This window comes from Clytia hemisphaerica, unplaced genomic scaffold (assembly GCF_902728285.1).
Source record: "Clytia hemisphaerica strain Z4C2 unplaced genomic scaffold, Clytia hemisphaerica genome assembly, whole genome shotgun sequence".
Classification (NCBI taxonomy): Eukaryota; Metazoa; Cnidaria; class Hydrozoa; order Leptothecata; family Clytiidae; genus Clytia; species Clytia hemisphaerica.
In genome coordinates, this window is record NW_027104548.1 from 1458289 (window position 1) to 1475785 (window position 17497).

Below are 17497 nucleotides of genomic sequence, written 5' to 3' on the forward strand. Positions count from 1 at the left end.
AAGTTTGCCAATGGGCCAAAATATCCCAAATTTTAGTCATTTTTCAAGCGATGTTAAGAAAATTTTTAAATCAAGATAAAAAATTAATGGTAGGAGGTCACATAGGTTTCTCTTTTGATCCTAAGAGACCAGGCGGTTGTCTTTCAGGAATAGAAGAGTTGGAGGTCAGACAATGTTGGGATTTCTAGGAAAATTGGGCTAAAGTTGGTACTTTTTTGAGACCTTATTGGCTTTTCGGGCCTCTAGGGGCCAGTAGGGCCGGAGTTTTTTATTGCAAACACTTCAAATGATAGAACCAGGGACTAAACTACCAGAAATATTATTTTGAGCAGTAAGAAAACTCCCCTGGGACAGGTCAGATGGCTCTAAAATACCCCTAAAATCAAATTTGTAGTGTTTTTGTGACGTCATAACTCCAGCTACCATTTTGAAATTTTGATTTTTTTGGAAAATTGTATAGTTTACTGGCCATAGTTTCAGAATCACCCAAAATCAATTCCTCATTTTGATTTGAGAAAGCATGGTTCTATATCAAAAAACTTTTTAAGTGCAATGCCCAAAATGTCAAAAACTTCAAATTGGCATAAATCCGCCATTATGGATTTTCAGACCAAAATATTTTGGGATTTTACTCAGTTCATTGTACTTAACAACATATCAAAAAATGAAAAAAAATCTAAGTTTCAAACTATTGGACCTGCCCCAAACTGCCCCATTCTTAAAAAAACTGGCTCTTACTTTTGAAACAACTTCTTCATTATGTCGTTGATGATCCTCCAGAAGAAGAAGAAGAGACCACCAAATACAAGTAAATCTTAATAAAAAATACCGAGAAATATCTGTTGTTTCACTCAAATTCATTTCTTAACAGAACATTTGTGTAAAAGAAAACAAGAAATTGGTTTGGCAAATCTAAGAAAACAGGAAATATGAACTACTTTTTGTCAAGTTTACATTTTATTCCTTCCCCAAAATTAGATTTTTTTCATCAAAAATAACGAAGAAAAATTATTTTCGGGTCAAATGGCTGAAAAAAAATTCTCTGCCAGCTTTCTAAAAACAAATTATATAATTCATATTTACCTTAAGTGAATTTCTTTTTTTAACAAGTAATTATTTTCAAAATCCTGCCTAGTTTAGTTTTAATAATGATTAACGTTCTGTTAGTCTTTCTGTATTTTGGGCATTTTGCCTAATTTAGGCAAGGTAGAAATTTGGTTTAACTAAACTCAGTCATAGATGATTGATTGAATGAATCATAATTCTAAATTTATTTTTGAAAAAAGATATTGAAATCAAGTTTCTTTTTTTTGTTTTTCTAATACTTGTTTTTTTATTATCACCATAAGATATATTTAATTTAATGACAATTCAGCATTATCTCATTAAATATCAACCTTAGGTCTATCAAAAATATCCTTGAATCTTTCTTGTCAATATTCCATTTCCATTACTTTTCAGATACAAAAACTTGGCTTGTGAAGTCCTTATAATAGATGCATATTCAATATTTGATAAAATTGCAAACAATGAAGTAAGTTTTTTTGCTTAAAATTATGGGTATTCAGCATATGCAGAGTTCTATCAAGGGCTACTTCAAAAAAAACTTTACTCTAATAATGTGCATCCTACAAGAAACAGCTGAACTATAATGCCCAACAACGCAATTGCTCTGCTGTACTAAATGAGTGCTTTCAGTGTTAACTCATTTGGGAATAACATCGAGTTCTGAATCAAAGATTAATGATAATTTATAATAGTTTTATTAAAAATTGTTTTTTTTGTTTCTGTTTTAGGAATTTCTAGATATTTTATGGGACCTCATTGAACGACCACCACCTTTAAATCCTCTCATAGCTAGGTATGTGATTAATGGATTTTTTATCATCAAAAAGTAGGTCTTTGGTCGCCTGTACTGTACCTTATTAACAATAACCCATATGATCTCTCAAGCCCTGTAAAAATAGAATTTTAAAATTATAGTACAATTTAGTAAAACAGTTTGATCGCAACCCATTTATTGGCGTAAAGCAAAGAGGAAAGTCTTGGTTGAAATAGATGTCATTAAAAAATGTTTTTAAATTATTCTACATTTTACAACTAAAATACAGATTTTCAAACAATTTTTTTTATTTTTGCTATTTCAGTTTCTTTTCCAAAGTGTTTTCATTACTTGTCTGTCGAAAGCCAGACGAGGTAAGAATTGGATACTTTTACTTTTAATTCATTCATGTTTTACTGCTTTTATTTTATAATAGTTTAAACCCTCTTACTTGTGCAGTTTGACTTTGAGAATCTAATCAGGAAAAGTCAAAGCTTGTCCAAAGGTCCAACTTTGTTTCGAAAAATTGTGAGTAGCTCGAATAAATTTAAGTAAAATGAAAATGCCCATCTTCTAATCGTCTAAAAGTTGAACTGAATCATTTGCAATATGCTTCTAACAAATGAGTAGTTCGGAAAGTAAAAGTAAGGTCATGAAAGAATCTATAATTGGAACATTAGCTTATTATGATGATTGTACTTTTTTTTCTATTCTTTTAGCTGTTCGAATATATGAAAAACAAAGATGCTGTAAATAAATTAATTGTACATATTGAAATTTCTGCCATCATGGTTTTGTTTGTCAAAATGGTTACCGTTGTAGAAACGCAAGAGAAAAAATTAGAAATATCTAAAGTAAGTGAGGGCTCGCTGTTTGAGAAAATATTTAGTTCTTTAATAAGGGCCATGCTAACATTTTCTTCCAACTTTTCAATACCTAAAAATTCTTATATTTTAGTAAAATCTACAAAGTCTTAACGTAAATTCAGACATAAATATAAAGAAATGGAGGCTTGAGCAAAGATCAATTTGATAATCTCATTTCATAATTATGAATTCAACCTACTGCTGTTCTCTTAGTTGAATAAAGACGTCGGATATTTGAAATTTTAAAAGCATTGTCTATTTAACCCGATAAATTGTAGTTTAACTGTAATTTAGCTAATAACCAACTCAGCGCCAAAGCCTTGCAAATTGGCGTTCTCCTTTTAGCCTTTTTGTCTAAATGTCATTGCTTCAGGTCTATATCATATTCATAATGGCTGTAGTGAACCGAAAGATGTGCTCCTTTGATCCATCGGCGAGAGATTTGAAGCTGAATGAGAATCTTTTTTAACACCCTCCCTACCCTACAGTTATGGTTGCAGGCAGCCCTTGTAAATAGAAAATATGATGGTATAGGTGGGGACAATTTTACCCTAAAACTTATACTTATAAGAGGCTAGCCAATATTTGAGGCCAAAACTTACACAATACGGCTCCGATCCATCTTGTTTGAGCCCTTCTCCATATATTATGCAAATTAGAAGGACATTATTGAGGAGACATATTAATTCAAATATTTCTCTTTTGTAGTGGTTAGATGATGAAAATTTAATTGGAAAATTGATAGAATTGTTAAAATCTTCTGAAAAAGAAGAGGTAAGTGACTATGTCTTGATTTCACACTACTGTTAGATATATCAAGGTTCAGATAGCCAGAATTATCAGTCCATGTCGACCCTTCACAAAATACTTTCTACAATTTCTTACAGCTCTTTAATTTTGATTCCTCGTTCAAGCAGTTTAAATTAGCAATCATACGTTTAGTTAGATAAGAATATTTTTGACTTGACTTTATTTTTCAAACAAATTCTTCTAGAAACATGACAATGTATCACAATTACTTTGCGAAGTGATCAAGATTGGCAGAGATTCAATATCACAATACACTGAAATAGAAGATCCACTCTTGATTACACTGGAAAAGTAAGATAGTCAATTTATTTTATGTCTTGCTGATTGTGGTTTAATGTCCGGAATGGGGGTGTTCTTAGGTAAAATAGCTGCTGGGTATGGTTAGTGAAAATTAGTCCTTTTAATGGTCGCAATATTGACCTATTTGAATTATTCTAAAAAAAGTCTTCCTCCTCTTAAAAAATCCTTATTCATGGTCAGATATGTCTATCTTTATCTCGTTCCAAAAATATGGGAATTTAAAGTTCCCTAGGAATTTAAAGTTCCCGAGGAATTTCGACAACTCAATGACCTTAAAGAATTTAAAGAAAAAATTAAGCATTGGAGTCTATATTGATGTCGGATTTATTTTAGATGTATCATTTTTTGTAGTAAATAGGTTGACATGTATTAGCTTAAAGCTATTACCGAGTTTATGTATCGGAGGATATCGAGGATGACGGTAAGTGTAATCGATACAAAATAAAGTCGATAGTTGATGTACGGCTCTACATCGCCTTTGCTCACCTAAACAGACGAAGGTATTTTAAGTTGTTTTAACCGTCGTCGAGCCTTTGGACGGTGATTTTGGAGACATGTCAACTTTGCTTTATACCGTCCCCCTCGATTTATCTCGAATACATAAACTCGCTATTGTCTATGTGACAGCAATAAATAAAACAAACATGTCACAACAAACAAGGAATTGATTTGAGTTTTAAAAATGAAAGGCCAGATTTAAGTGAAATATATTGTAGAACTGTTTCTTTCAAAGGGTTAAAACTAAAAAAAAGCGTAAAGTTTTCATGTACGTTGTTCTCTAAGAGCTACCAGTGTTTTAGAAAATAATACAATACAATTTACAATAAACTAACGAACTAGTTCTTATAGTTAATTTATTGCTTTTTCTACAGATTTTCCAAAGCTAAAGCCACTTATACCTTTGTTGTTCTCAACCAACTTTTATTGATAAGATAGAGAAAGATTTTAAAACACTAAAAATACAAAGGATCGTCTAAATTAAATTCTACTGTCCTAAATTTCGTTTTGTAATTTCTCCATCCAAGTGAGACATCAAAAACTTTAAACGTTTAAACAACACTATGCTTCAAATTTCTTTGTCGCTGAAGATATTCCCGTAGTTGCCTGTCGTATCATCGTTATATTCGTCACTAAAGAGATTGTCGTAATTCTGTACTCCGTCATTGCCTTCGACGTTAGAATCTCGTCGGTAATTGATATCAGGCTTATCATCCATTAGACTTTGGTATTGGAAACGGCGCTTTGTGATGTCGTTCAATTCCTCATCCACTTCATCCAGGTTGGTATTATCATCATTATCTTCTTTGAAAGGAATGTTTTCCTTCTCATGACTCCTCTAGGATCTTCCACTTCCATTGCAACAGCCTTGACCTTCTCAACTTCGACAACTTGGCTTTCGGTTTCAACGATAATTTCATCTTTGTTCTCGTCGCTTTTTTTCTCTTCTTGAGCTGGATCAGCGGCTTTTTCTTTGCTTTCGTCTTTAGAATTGGTTGGATTCGTTTCATCTTCGCTTGATAGTGATTCTTCAGGTCCTTTTGTTATTTTGGTTTCGTCTTGGACCTTTTCTTGTTTTGAAGTTTTAGCATCGTCCTTTGCTACTTCTTGTTTTTTGTCCTTCACTACTTCGTCATTTGCTTCCTTTGTCTCTACTTTATTTTCCAATGGTTCCTTGACATTACTAGGGTATTCAAACATGATGTCAGAATAATCACCATTTTCATTTGTTGCCAGCCCTCTCACCCTTTGCAGTTCCTCAGCATCTCGGTAATATTGAAAGACTTTTCTTTCCTGCAGGAAATCCATGTAACGCCGGCGATATGCTGGCACTTCGTCTCTTTGTCTTACTGAACTTGGATTAATAGGTGCGTCCCCACCGAAGTCTCCGTTACCTCCCAGATAGCCTAGCGACATAGCTTCGCGTGCGTCACTGTGAACTCTGCCCGGAGAAGGTCCCTCGTTTCCTGGTAGAAAAGCATCGAGTGCACTTCTTTCAACTTTGTCATAGGAAGAGCCCTGGGGCCATCTCTGAGCAGAATGATCAGCTGATGCTTGAACGAGATAACATGTCAGCACTATTGACAGCACTCTCAGATTCATGTTGAATAAATGACGACGGAATACTGTAAAAAGAAAATAACACAAAGAATCATTAGAATACGTCAAATTCAGATTGAAGCTGTATGATAATCTTCCGGTCATCGAATTGCATTTAGATATTTTTATGACTCATCAAGAAAAATTTAGATTTGCGAAAATTCAGAGTTATTAATTCTGGTTACCTTTCAAAGAGTTCTTAAAAACGATTTTTGCACTTCGATGCTTTTACTTCAACTAAGATGCGTTATGATATGAAAACATCACAAAAAGGATATATAACCACAATCATAAAAGCAATTATCTTGATGGACATACCTCCTGGGATGCATGTTCTATAGTACCACTTGTTTTATTGGTATTTTTGTCAGTGCAATATCTGACTTCAGGAGTGCCGGCTTTTGTATGTGACTTCTGTGAACAACCTTGATCAGGGTGTTTTTCTTTAAGTCAGCTTGAACCTTTTTCTAGGTTTCAAAATCATCATGACTCAAATTTTATCATTTCAAATTTTGTTTGGTCAAAAGATTTCCATCTTGACTTCATCAGATAAGATTTTGGGTTTGCCGCTACAAAAACTGTTTTGGAATAGCGAGACTTAATATTGAAATGCTGTTTTAATGTAAGAAAAAAGTTCTAAATGTGACCTGCTACGCGTCTCATCTCCGATACCGTAAATCCTCGAATAAGCGCCGGCGCTTATTTAATTTTTCAGGCTCTAAGTGGGCGCTTATTCGAGGCGGGCGCTATTTTTTTATTTCAGAAATTCGTACATCAACAAATTCGGAATCTGCCTAAACTTAACTGTTTCACAGGGTTAATTTTTCAAAAAAGGAAGAATAAAAGAACAATTGAAAAAATCCAATTGACAATGTGTATCATTTTATTCTTAATCGCTTTCTTTCTTTTTAAGACACAAGTATCTACTCAATATCATATTCAATCAACAACAATATTCGAATAAGCGCCCCTCCCTGGAGGGGGGTGCTTATTCGAGCGGGGCGCTTATAATATTATTTTAACTAAAAGGGGGCGCTTATTCGAGCGGGGCGCTTATTCGAGGATTTACGGTGTAGGCCTTTTGTGCCATACTTTGTATGAAATGGATTATCCTTCCTAACTCTGCTTAAAAGTGAAAAAGGAGTTCGTTTGCCAAATTGCAATCAAATAACATTGAAAGGATGATTAAAAGATATGCCTTAAAAATTTGCCTTGAATTTCTGAAAATGGTGTGACTTTGATTACTAAATTACGTTTACTAAGTTTATTGGTGGTAACAATATTGACCAGCACCCCCGTCCGAAATTTCCAGGTGGGATTTGGAAATTTTCAGGTTTTAGGTGGGAGAAACAAGGTAAGGTGGGTGTTTTGATAAAAGTTAATGTTAGTTTTTCTTATTTCCAATTTAATTATAATTTTTTCTAAATTTCATATTCTATAAATAATTCTTTTACTATACTAAACTTTTCTCCTTTTTATTATTAAACAGTAAGAATTTTTGTTTAGTTCCTCGAATTAGTATAATTTTTCGTGGGGATAGCATTTTTAGCTGGGATCTGGGAGTTTGGATTGAGGGTGGGAATTTTAGGGTTAGGTGGGACCTAAATTTTTAGGTGGGACCTGGAACCCTCTTGCACACTATGACCTGAAGATGGATTCCCCAGAGAGCCCTGCCTAAGTTAGAAAAACCATTATTATCATTCAAAACTATTCATTCTCTTTTTCTTCACAGAAAAGAGACGATGCAATCGTTAGTCGGTATGATGTTAGAAGATCAAGACGGCGAAAATTCTGACTCGTCCATAATGGCAGGTGTAGCTACGTTTCAATCCATGATGGAGATCACGAGGCCAGTCATCGAGGGCATGGAAGAAATCATCACACCTACCGATTTAGAAAGGATAGCAAACGGTTTGTTGAACTAAATGATTATTCCAAATAACTATTGACTTTCTAAGGTTATGACCAGTCGGTTGTATATTTTTAGACCTACCTTGGAGGTCCGTCCATTCGTTCGTCTGTTACCAGCTTTTCTCGGAATCGGTTCATTTATATGATTTTTTGCACAATGGTGCAAAATGGCGATACTCAAAATGTGACTGAGCCCAAATTTTCGAGAAAAAAAATTGTTGACTAATTTAGCCTAAAAGTGCCTAATAATGGGCTTCGTTTGTTAAGTTCTCTAAAACATTTTTCTCAGAGAAACTTTTTTCTCAGAGAAACTTTTTTGGCCGTAAAAATCAGATTTTTATATTTGAGTATGTCATTTCATTAACCTTTAGGTAGGTCCATTCAGCATGTAGCTTATTAACTTTAAAAACAAAAGACTAATAACACACAGTTACTTAAGGCGCCACAAATCAGGGGTTCCACTCAGGTTCGAATTCCAGCTCCTTTCCAAATGCCGGCTGGACCCTGTGAAAACAACTAAAAAGACGTACTAAAAGTTCTAGATCATTGGACTATTTACGTTACAAAATAATATCGAGTGGAGGAGATCTCATTTGGATACACAGGACTTTCTCTTGATATTATAACTTAATTAATTGTATAGCACCGTGATTCTTTCAACAGGTATACACTCAACGTTGGAAGTACTTTCGGAACATATGGACAGTTTTTATAAAATCCTCTCCCAACCAAATACAGTAAGTAATCCATTTCATTTGTGTAAGGTGACAATAGACAAAGAAATTCAGATAGAGTATACTTAGATCCTAAGCCCCCCTGCCTGCCGCATAAACACCTACTAGGCCAAGTTATGTTACATAACATACATTTGGATACACAGGACTTTCTCTTGATATTATAACTTTAGGGAATTAATTGACAAATAGATTTTTGGGATGTTAATGATCAACTTCTCTTTCCTTCAAAAACTGAATTGCAAGGGCTACTTCAAAAATCGCGTGCCTCTTACATACAGATAATCAACCTACAATTTAGTCTAGACATAAAGCTATTTTCCTTTTTATGTTAGTTTTTTCCATGGTTATATTTTCGCTATATGTAGCAAAAATCAGTCAAGACTTTTGTAATCATCAACTACCTTTTTTTCATCGCAATCTAGAATTCATCGAAAAATTTCTGCTAGCAGCTTTTTTTCTACATCCACAGGCTAACTTGTGAAGATTTAGAGAGATCAAAAAGCATTGAAAAATTACAATATGTTCAATCTAGATAATGCAAGAAATTTCGTAACACGGCTATCGTTTCTTTATAGAAAACATCGGCCCTAGAAATGACGTACGGTACATTACAACCACCCCTGGGTAAAGTGCGACTTGGTATCGCTTCACTCGTATGCACTTCCATCTCAACTAACACCAAGATTGTCAATGATGCAATCGCCCAAACACAGCTCTTATCGTGTTTACTCGTATGTTATTCATACCAATTGTTTTTTAGTATTTTTATCGTGGCCAGGTAGCTTAGTCGGTAGAGTCTTCGCCTTACAATCCAAGGGTAATGGGTTCTACCACCGGTCTCCACCAACTCAGCGAATGAGTATCTTGAATTGAGTAATCGGATCTAAGGGGTAAGTTATTGGGAGCTGAGAGTAGATGTGGCGCTCAACCTCAGCGATCGAACTCCCAGATCTAGCGCAAAGCGCAAATAGAAAAAGAGCCAGCCAACAGATGAATATACTTACTTGCTTACTATTTTATTGGCTGAATGTTTGCCTCTCTTGGATAATTTTCTTGACTCAAGTCTTAAATTCTTACTTATACTCAAAGTCTGCTTCCAGTAAATTTAACGCTCTCTTTTAACTTATTGAAAGATGTTTTGCTTTTCGACAATTTAGTGTATAGGGTGAGAAAACTCCAGTGCCTTTTACTTATATGTTATTGACTTTTTGCCTAGATGCCGTTTTTTTCGTATTCCATTTGCTTACAAAATTACATTTCATATTTTCTTTAGTCTAAGGTTTCATTCTTTATCACTCAATAGGACTTATTCGGAAGATACGAATGGAACAATTTCCTCCATACCTGCGTACAGAACTGTATTATTGCTATACTTAACACTGAGGCGGACGCCACGCCCGCTCAACAACAAAATCATGATGGACAAGATACAGAAGAATCAACCCAACCGCCACCGCCCGTTGATAATTTATTAAAACACGTATGTGAATTTTTTATTTGACGATATCGAAATGCCAGTTGATTGTTATACAGCGCTTGCTAATTTTACTTTATACTTTTTTCCAGAGAAACTCTACCTGAACTGGCACCTTTCTTACTGCTTAAAATCGCTTTTAAGTTTAACTCTTAGATATTTCATTTATGACAAAAAGGCTATCGATTCGATCACTTTCTAACGCCTCAAATATACTTTATCATCTTCTTCTAATAATTTTTCAGATGTTTACGGACTGTAATCTTGTTAGTTGGTGTGTAACACTATGGAAATCAAACATCTTATCAGAGTATGTTTCAGATAAATCTCTCTGACAATTTCAATATTCAATTTTTATTGTCGAATCTGCTTTTCAAAGAATGTTGTCACTTGCAAATGACAGTATAGTAGACTCCTTTAACTTTCAAGCGGCCGAAAAGATTTTTTTTTGGAAAAGAGAAATTAAATTGTGAAAAGAATGTGTAAACACTAAACACAGAATTAAATGGGTGATCAGATGGGTTGTGATTTTTGGCCTTCGTAAACCTTGATATGGACCTAGCTAAAACTTGACTGATCTTTATTGACAACGAATTTTTGCTTCAAACCCTTTGGTTTCGTTAAAATCCTCGTCAGTATTAACCTCCTCGTATTAAAAATACTGAGTTTTACACACTTAATAAATAATACACGCATAAACACTTGTTATTAACCACTTTTGAATAACTTCCTTTTTTCAGAAGTGCTGGACCAAACGGTCGTAAAGGGTACATGGGTCATTTGACAAATATAATGAATGAGATTGTAAACGCGAAAGAAAGAGGACCCAATCATGATCACATCATCTCCATGTTTAATGGTTAGTGGAAGCTCATTTTTCCATTGGTTGCATGTGTAAATAATTGAGATGATTCCAATCCAAGGAAAGATTCTTGAAAAATCTTTATAACATGTAAATACGAGCAGTAGAGCAAATCTCTTAAGGAAATCTCTCAAGGAAATAGCTTAATTTAGGGTTTTATTCAGCAGCACACGAGATTTTTATATGCAGTGTGCCCATTGGTCTCGTACACATATTTTTTGACTTTTCTTTTGATTTTTCTGCAGAACTTCCAGAAGAGACGAGGGAAGGTTGGAATGAAGTCGTTTCCAACACGCTGGCAGAAACGAATGAACGAAACAAGTGCCAACCTTTGGTTAGATTCTTTGTTCATTTTGAATTCTAGAATTCTCTTGCCATCTATATATACAAAATATACACTTTTAGGACTGATGATCAGCCAGAACTATAGTCAGTCAACAACCACTATTTTTCAATTTCATTATCCAATCCCTTTTTTTGAGTATAATGTTACTGAGAGAAAAGTCTGTAACATTTGAATTGTCATAGCAGTTATTTTTCGGAATTATTTGAAAAGTGGCACCCTAATGGTAGTACTACTCGAAATGAGTCAATGTATAATTTTCCGTTGGAAGCTTTTTCTACCCACATTGAGTACTGCTATCGTTAGGGGTACCACTTTCAAAAAGGTCCGATCGAAGATTTTTCCAGGGTATATAAAAGTCAGTGATTTAATCGATCATTTACTTGTTGTTTCTTGTTTCACTAGTTCCCACAAGGATACGCTGATTCTGAATCGGACAGTGAACCTTTGGACCCAGGACAACGAACTAACATTTCTCTTTACGATGGTACCCTACAGCAGGTATGTTATTCTCTGTATCCATCGAGTGTTATTATTGTTATTATTATCATTTAGGTCAATATCTTCCTAACTATGTATAACTTTTTTAATGTTAGTGGGTAGGGTACTGAGAAATTGTTGAAAAGAGTTCACATACTTTTGAGACAGACCTTGTTGATTGGCTAGATGTTATAGGATGGTTATTTCTATCACGTGTTTACAGAAATAGAGCATGATTATCATCTTAGATATTATTATCTTAGAATCATTTAATGTTCTGGGATTTTCAAAATTAACTATTCAATAGGCCTTTGAGAATTACCAAGTCCAGCCAATGACAAACGAATTTCTGGAATCTTTTGGATATGACGAAGCTATTGTCGATGATACTGAACACCTTAAGTAAGTCAAATAATACAGTGCTATAAGTGTATTTATAAACAAATCCTATCACCCAAATCATATCTTTGAGCTAGCTTTACAAGGATTGGAGATATATTGCCAGTGATGACCTTTGACAGATCACCCTTTGATCGCATCAATACTATATATGGCTTCAGTATATTTGCTGATTCGACCGTTGTAATTTCAACCTATTCCCTTTCAAATGCACTAAGGTGTAAGTGGTTGTATTCAATGTTCTTTATACAGTATAGTGCAATTTAATATTTATTATGAGATGTGCCCAAAACAGAATAAAACATTAGAATTTGTATCGTCCTTATACTAAAGGATGATAACGAAATAACAAAAGACGTACAAAAGAAATTAGTTTTTGTGTCCTTATTAAGACTTCTTTTCAGTCCTGTTTTTGATATTACTTCAAAAGTAATAATTTCCAGTTTTTCTAATCATGTGTTCTGTTCTTTCTTGTTCAAGGAATCCATTTGATGATGTAGGGAATATTGATTTCTCCATCAATGCCAATGAAGAGTCGGTAAGTCCAAAACTCACCATTATATTTTAATTGGTCCGCTTTATTATTAGTATGAATATATCAATGAATAATGCGTAGCAAACATCCAAAGAGTGCACAATACAGTTGTAGTGCTTCATAAATATGTATTTTCCAAAAATCAGAATGTTAAAAACATAACTAAAAGTTTCATGCACTTACGTACAGTCACATCTGATGATTGTACGTAAGTGCATGAAATTTTTAGTTATGTTTTTAACATTCTGATTTTTGGAAAATACATATAGTATGAATATATGGAAGCTTACAATTATTGCCACTAAATCTTAAGTCTGGAAATAACCTTTTCAGTCGTTATGTTGTCAATGTTCGTTGTTTAGGCCATTTTGTTCTATTTGTTTTCTTTCAGCTGTTTGAATCAGAACTTTTTTAAATTCATTTCAGGAGAACGAGAAATTATTCGAGAACATTTGCGAACAGAAAATCAAGCCTTTTGACGACAGTGACGAAGATGACGAGGAAGAGGTTTGCAAACTAGTACCCAGTCTATTTTTTCTTACACATTTTTATGTAAATCTCATTGTATCCGTAAGAAAAACAGAAGGTGTTATAGTTTTGAACGTTCAGTGACTTAAAGATCTGAATAAATACTCATCAGTTTCTGAAACATTGCCAATATTTGATATTGAGGTATTTTAACTTCTCCCGCTTTCAGGACTTATGGGAAGAGAAACAATTAACCTTCAATGCAAACTCTGAGCCAAGGACGAAGTAAGCTGCGTATTGTTATTATTTAAAAAAACATATAGATTGCTCCTGATTACACGACTTGATTATACAAAGTTTACCAAATGGGTGATTGGTTTACACTGAACCCTGAGAGTGCATCGAGCATAAAATTTACTTTAGGCTTATTGAACTTTTGTGGTACTTAAAAAGGTAAAAGAAACGGTGTATTTCTTAGAACTTTTGTGGAATATAGATTTTAATGAATATAGATATTAACAACTTTTAAGTTGTACATCAAAGGGGGGGCATCAAACGTCATAGCGATCAAAACCTCTCAAATCATAAAACAAGAAAGTCACTATGTAGGCCAAGATTTCCATGCCCAATAACACGTAATTTCTTTTAATGTTATGCAGGCTTTACCTCGCATTGTATTCTACCTTCTTCTCCTTAGTAAAAACGAAATTCGAAGTGACAGCGACAGTTCAGAAGAAGAACAAAATACTGCAGTCGACGAAGATGAAGATGAATCATCTGTGGTCACGTGGTCCTCCTCAACAGCCAATCAGAACAAAAAACAACAAGATGCTGATGACGTCATGGATATCGATAATGATAACAGTAATGATGGAAAAGGTCCGTTAATAGATTCCATTTTGCTGCAGTTTCTTTTCTCATTAGATGATAATGGCTGACTGTATTTCCCAGAATGCACTTTCAAATCTGTAGATGTTTAAACGTTTTTCAGTGTTAAATATGATTCACTCTGAGTGTTTGTCTAATTTTTGTATTTTCAGTCGCCTAGTTTTGCCACTTAATGTAAAATGTCTAACTATACTTATATCTACCTAGCGCCAAGGCTGAACGTTGGTGTTACGGAATTTTAAGGACTCTCTCTACTCTATTTTATTAACTCGCTTCTCTACGAGAGGGGGTTAGATCCCAACACTACCAAGAGACCAACTCGCAAACCTAACGGTGCACCTGCCAATTTAGTCTGTAGTTCAACTCCTATCATGACTCTAGCTAACTCAGACCACCAACAATTTCCTGAATCGATTGAAAAAAATTGTCTAAAATAATTAGATTTCGTTGATGGTTGAGAAAGATCGAAGTGTATGTTATTAAGACTTTATTATTTTCTTTCTCAGGTATGTGGACGGCAGACTTCAGTCATATGGATGTCCAAGGAACCGACTCAAACGGTTCCTCAAATTGGGCGGCTGCTAACGCCACATCGACGCCCACCAGTGTCCTCTCAAGCTCTGGTGACAATTTTGCTGATTTCACGGATATATCTAACTTCGGAATGTAAGTTCATCGTATTTTAATTACTCAAACCGGTCATCTTCTGCATGAGTATGGTCTGTCTGCAGCACAACCAAATAATCCTTTTAAGAAATTTGTAAGAAAGAAAACTATCGCTCGCACATATTCAATACTCAATACGTAATTTGGTTATGTCCTAAGTACCCAAGCTTCATGATAAGCTTCCGAAATTTGGGCCATGAGAATCTTTCACACATAAATGCGCACTTGAACCTTTTTCTTTTTGCATCGGTGAAACGAACTGTGCATATCCTCTCATTATTTCCTAATTTTTTTGACGAGATTTTCTGTTTTTCTTTTGTCTCCAGCTCTGGTGAAGGTGAAGGTGAAGGGGAGGGTAACGATGCACCTGTTGCCATGGAAACAGACGGAACGACCAAACCCTCTATTTACGGTATGTTTGATCACATCACGTATAAGTCAACCTGGAATTTCTTTTGGTTCCTGTACGAAACACTTATAATTTGTTTTCCGTAAAATAAACAACAATCAAAACCGAATTGTCCTATAGATGGCTCTCTGGTAAAACCTTTGCAGCAATACACGGGTTTCGAATTAAATTTTTGCTTAGCTTTAGCTTTGATCCCATGTAAATTTGCACGAAAAATATCAAGTAAACAGAACGAAAATTGGCCGTGTATCAAGCAATTTTAGCTCATTTTTCCATTTTGACAGACTTTATGGGTCATTATGAAAACAATAAACATTAAAATAAAAAGTCAATCGTTTAATCATATTTCTTTTATTGAATTTAAAATAGAAAAACATCTTTTGAATGAACACCTGGCTTTCAAAAGAGAAGAAAGGAAATCTATCAACCTTTTATAAGGCATTTCCCCTTATCACTCCTTTTATTTACTTGATTTTTTCTCTCGCGCCAGATTTAATTCGAAACCCGTGTATTATCACCAGTTTATAAAGGGTCTAGAAAATTTTGGCCCATTTTGGAGGTAAATCAATTGCATCAAGTTTTCAATATTTCTATGTTGATGTTTTTCCCTCTATTTTGCAACAGAAGTGAAAATGGATGAGGACACTGCAGACGCGTCTACGGAAACTAAGTAAGCGATTCCCGTTGTTGTTTTCAACGTCTATTCTTAATATTAGTGATAAATACAACCACTCCTCTTTATTAAGGGCTCTGACCATAGTGAATTTTTCATAATTGCCGTGTTTAAAATGTGTTTTCTGACTGATGTAACCAATGTTTTACATTTTCTGTTAGACAAACTATTCCTGAATCTGAAAATTCAAAAATTGCATTGAAAAAATTTGATGAAGAAGAAAATGAAGACTTTTGCGAGGAAGAGTATTTCAACTTTGAAGAGCTTAGTTTCGGCGAAGAAAAAACATTTAAAAAATTTTTTCGCAGTAGATGGTGTATCTTTTATCGAACAATAAAAATTTTTGCGGAACATTTTTGTAAATATAGAATTTGTCTTTTCATCTCGAAGAGATTAGTCTGAAATTTGTCGTTTGAGTACGTCTGACATTCCAATTTTTTTATTTCCCAAAAGGTCAACATCCCCCTCAGAGAAGACAAGTAGTCCAATCACAACGCAACAACAAGAAGAGCCCTCTTCTCAATCATCACCTGAACAAGAAGAAAGTGAAAAAATGAAAACGGACGAGGAAACACCCAGCGCAGTCGAAACGCCCGCCGCCCTTATTTCGGAAGGTGGTAATCAGCAAAAAGAAGACTCTGTTACGCCATCTACTTCAACAGACAATATTGAAACAACTAGCTCGCTACCTCAAGCTAATGCAAGGTATTATGGCTTGCTCAATTTCTAGACTCCTCTTTAAATTATACTGATTCAAATCCTATTACTTTGTCAGTCAAGAACTCGAGGAGAAGAAGTAAAGTGATTTAAAAGTGAACTGGCTTTTTCGAAAAGCTTTAATTTGGAAAGCTAACTTTTTAGTCAGACGACTTACAGTCGTTTCAAGATCAAGTATCCCCTTCTCTAATGTCTAGTGTCCATGCCTATTCCAGTCTAGCTATTGTTCAAGGTCGCTATTGTCCGCTTCGACTTTTAGACATTGGCGTGTGTACATTTTCCATGTTGTTAAATTTTCCTTTTCTCGTGTTTTTAGCCAATCAGACGATCTTTCACCTAAGGGAGATAACACAGAGAATCGCAGCAGTCCAACTCCTGAAAATCCATCTTCATCTTCGTCAAAAAATGATGGAGATAATAAAAAAAGTGAAGAAACAAAAATTGAAAGCTCTTCTTCAAACGAAACGACGAAAAAAGACGAAAATAGGTAGGAATTGAACTGAACGCCTATTTTTCCAAAAATTTCTGGTTTAGTTTCTTACTCGGCTGAAACTCTCGCAAGAAACGTCCCCCGTAAAGCGTGAAACAACCATTTTAGAAACAGGGATTTGGTCCCTTTCCCGCACTATGGTATAATTAGTTACGTTTTTATTACATCTCAGTGATCCGATGACATAATGAGTACATAACAAATCAAATGATGGAATAAAAGGGACTTCTGTGAAATGATCGATGGATATTTCATCGTTCGCTTGATTGCTATGAGGTGGTATATCATAAGTGTTCAAAGATGGAAATAAACGAACTTTTGAATGCAAATATTTTCCTGGTGAAAGACTGTGAAATAAAGTTGGCTTTTGGAGAGCGTGGGTTTGTATTTAATGTTTGTATAAGTGAGGAAGAACTCATGCACAAGATTACCTGGAGTAAGCGAAGCAATAGTTGATTATGAAGTTTTCGATCCTAATTATTATAATACCGGGTGTCAGACACTGTCCGGACTTCTGGTTGTTCGGTCAAGGACTGGAAGATTAACTTGA

The 17497-nt window shown here is 34.6% G+C and overlaps 2 protein-coding genes across 2 annotated transcripts; one reads left to right on the forward strand and one right to left on the reverse strand.

Moving 5' to 3' along the window:
* Positions 1–745: 745 nt before the first annotated feature.
* Positions 746–17212, forward strand: LOC136822793 (serine/threonine-protein phosphatase 6 regulatory subunit 3-like). The gene is made up of 26 exons (XM_067079082.1): positions 746–808; positions 1462–1534; positions 1797–1861; positions 2148–2196; positions 2542–2676; positions 3397–3462; positions 3683–3789; positions 7628–7806; positions 8470–8543; positions 9119–9274; positions 9847–10023; positions 10263–10327; positions 10758–10876; positions 11125–11213; positions 11628–11723; positions 12010–12104; positions 12582–12639; positions 13063–13143; positions 13334–13389; positions 13802–13983; positions 14499–14658; positions 14985–15070; positions 15692–15737; positions 16194–16445; positions 16774–16944; positions 17120–17212. The coding sequence occupies exons 5-26, from the start codon at positions 2554–2556 to the stop codon at positions 17133–17135; spliced, it is 2454 nt and encodes an 817-aa protein (XP_066935183.1). The 5' UTR covers positions 746–808; positions 1462–1534; positions 1797–1861; positions 2148–2196; positions 2542–2553; the 3' UTR covers positions 17136–17212.
* LOC136822781 (gelsolin-related protein of 125 kDa-like) lies at positions 4475–6132 on the reverse strand. Its single transcript, XM_067079063.1, has 2 exons — positions 6081–6132; positions 4475–5921 (listed from the first exon to the last, which is right to left on the reverse strand). The coding sequence occupies exon 2, from the start codon at positions 5896–5898 to the stop codon at positions 5053–5055; it is 846 nt and encodes a 281-aa protein (XP_066935164.1). The 5' UTR covers positions 5899–5921; positions 6081–6132; the 3' UTR covers positions 4475–5052.
* Positions 17213–17497: the final 285 nt, after the last annotated feature.

Excerpts from the sequence above, each read along its gene's own strand:
- LOC136822793 (XM_067079082.1), top strand. The coding sequence starts at position 2,554 with ATGAAAAACAAAGATGCTGTAAATAAATTAATTGTACATATTGAAATT. Across the intron at positions 3,463-3,682 it reads AATCTTCTGAAAAAGAAGAG|AAACATGACAATGTATCACA; the intron begins GTAAGTGACTAT and ends AAATTCTTCTAG. Across the intron at positions 10,024-10,262 it reads TTGATAATTTATTAAAACAC|ATGTTTACGGACTGTAATCT; the intron begins GTATGTGAATTT and ends ATAATTTTTCAG.
- LOC136822781 (XM_067079063.1), bottom strand. The coding sequence starts at position 5,898 with ATGAATCTGAGAGTGCTGTCAATAGTGCTGACATGTTATCTCGTTCAA.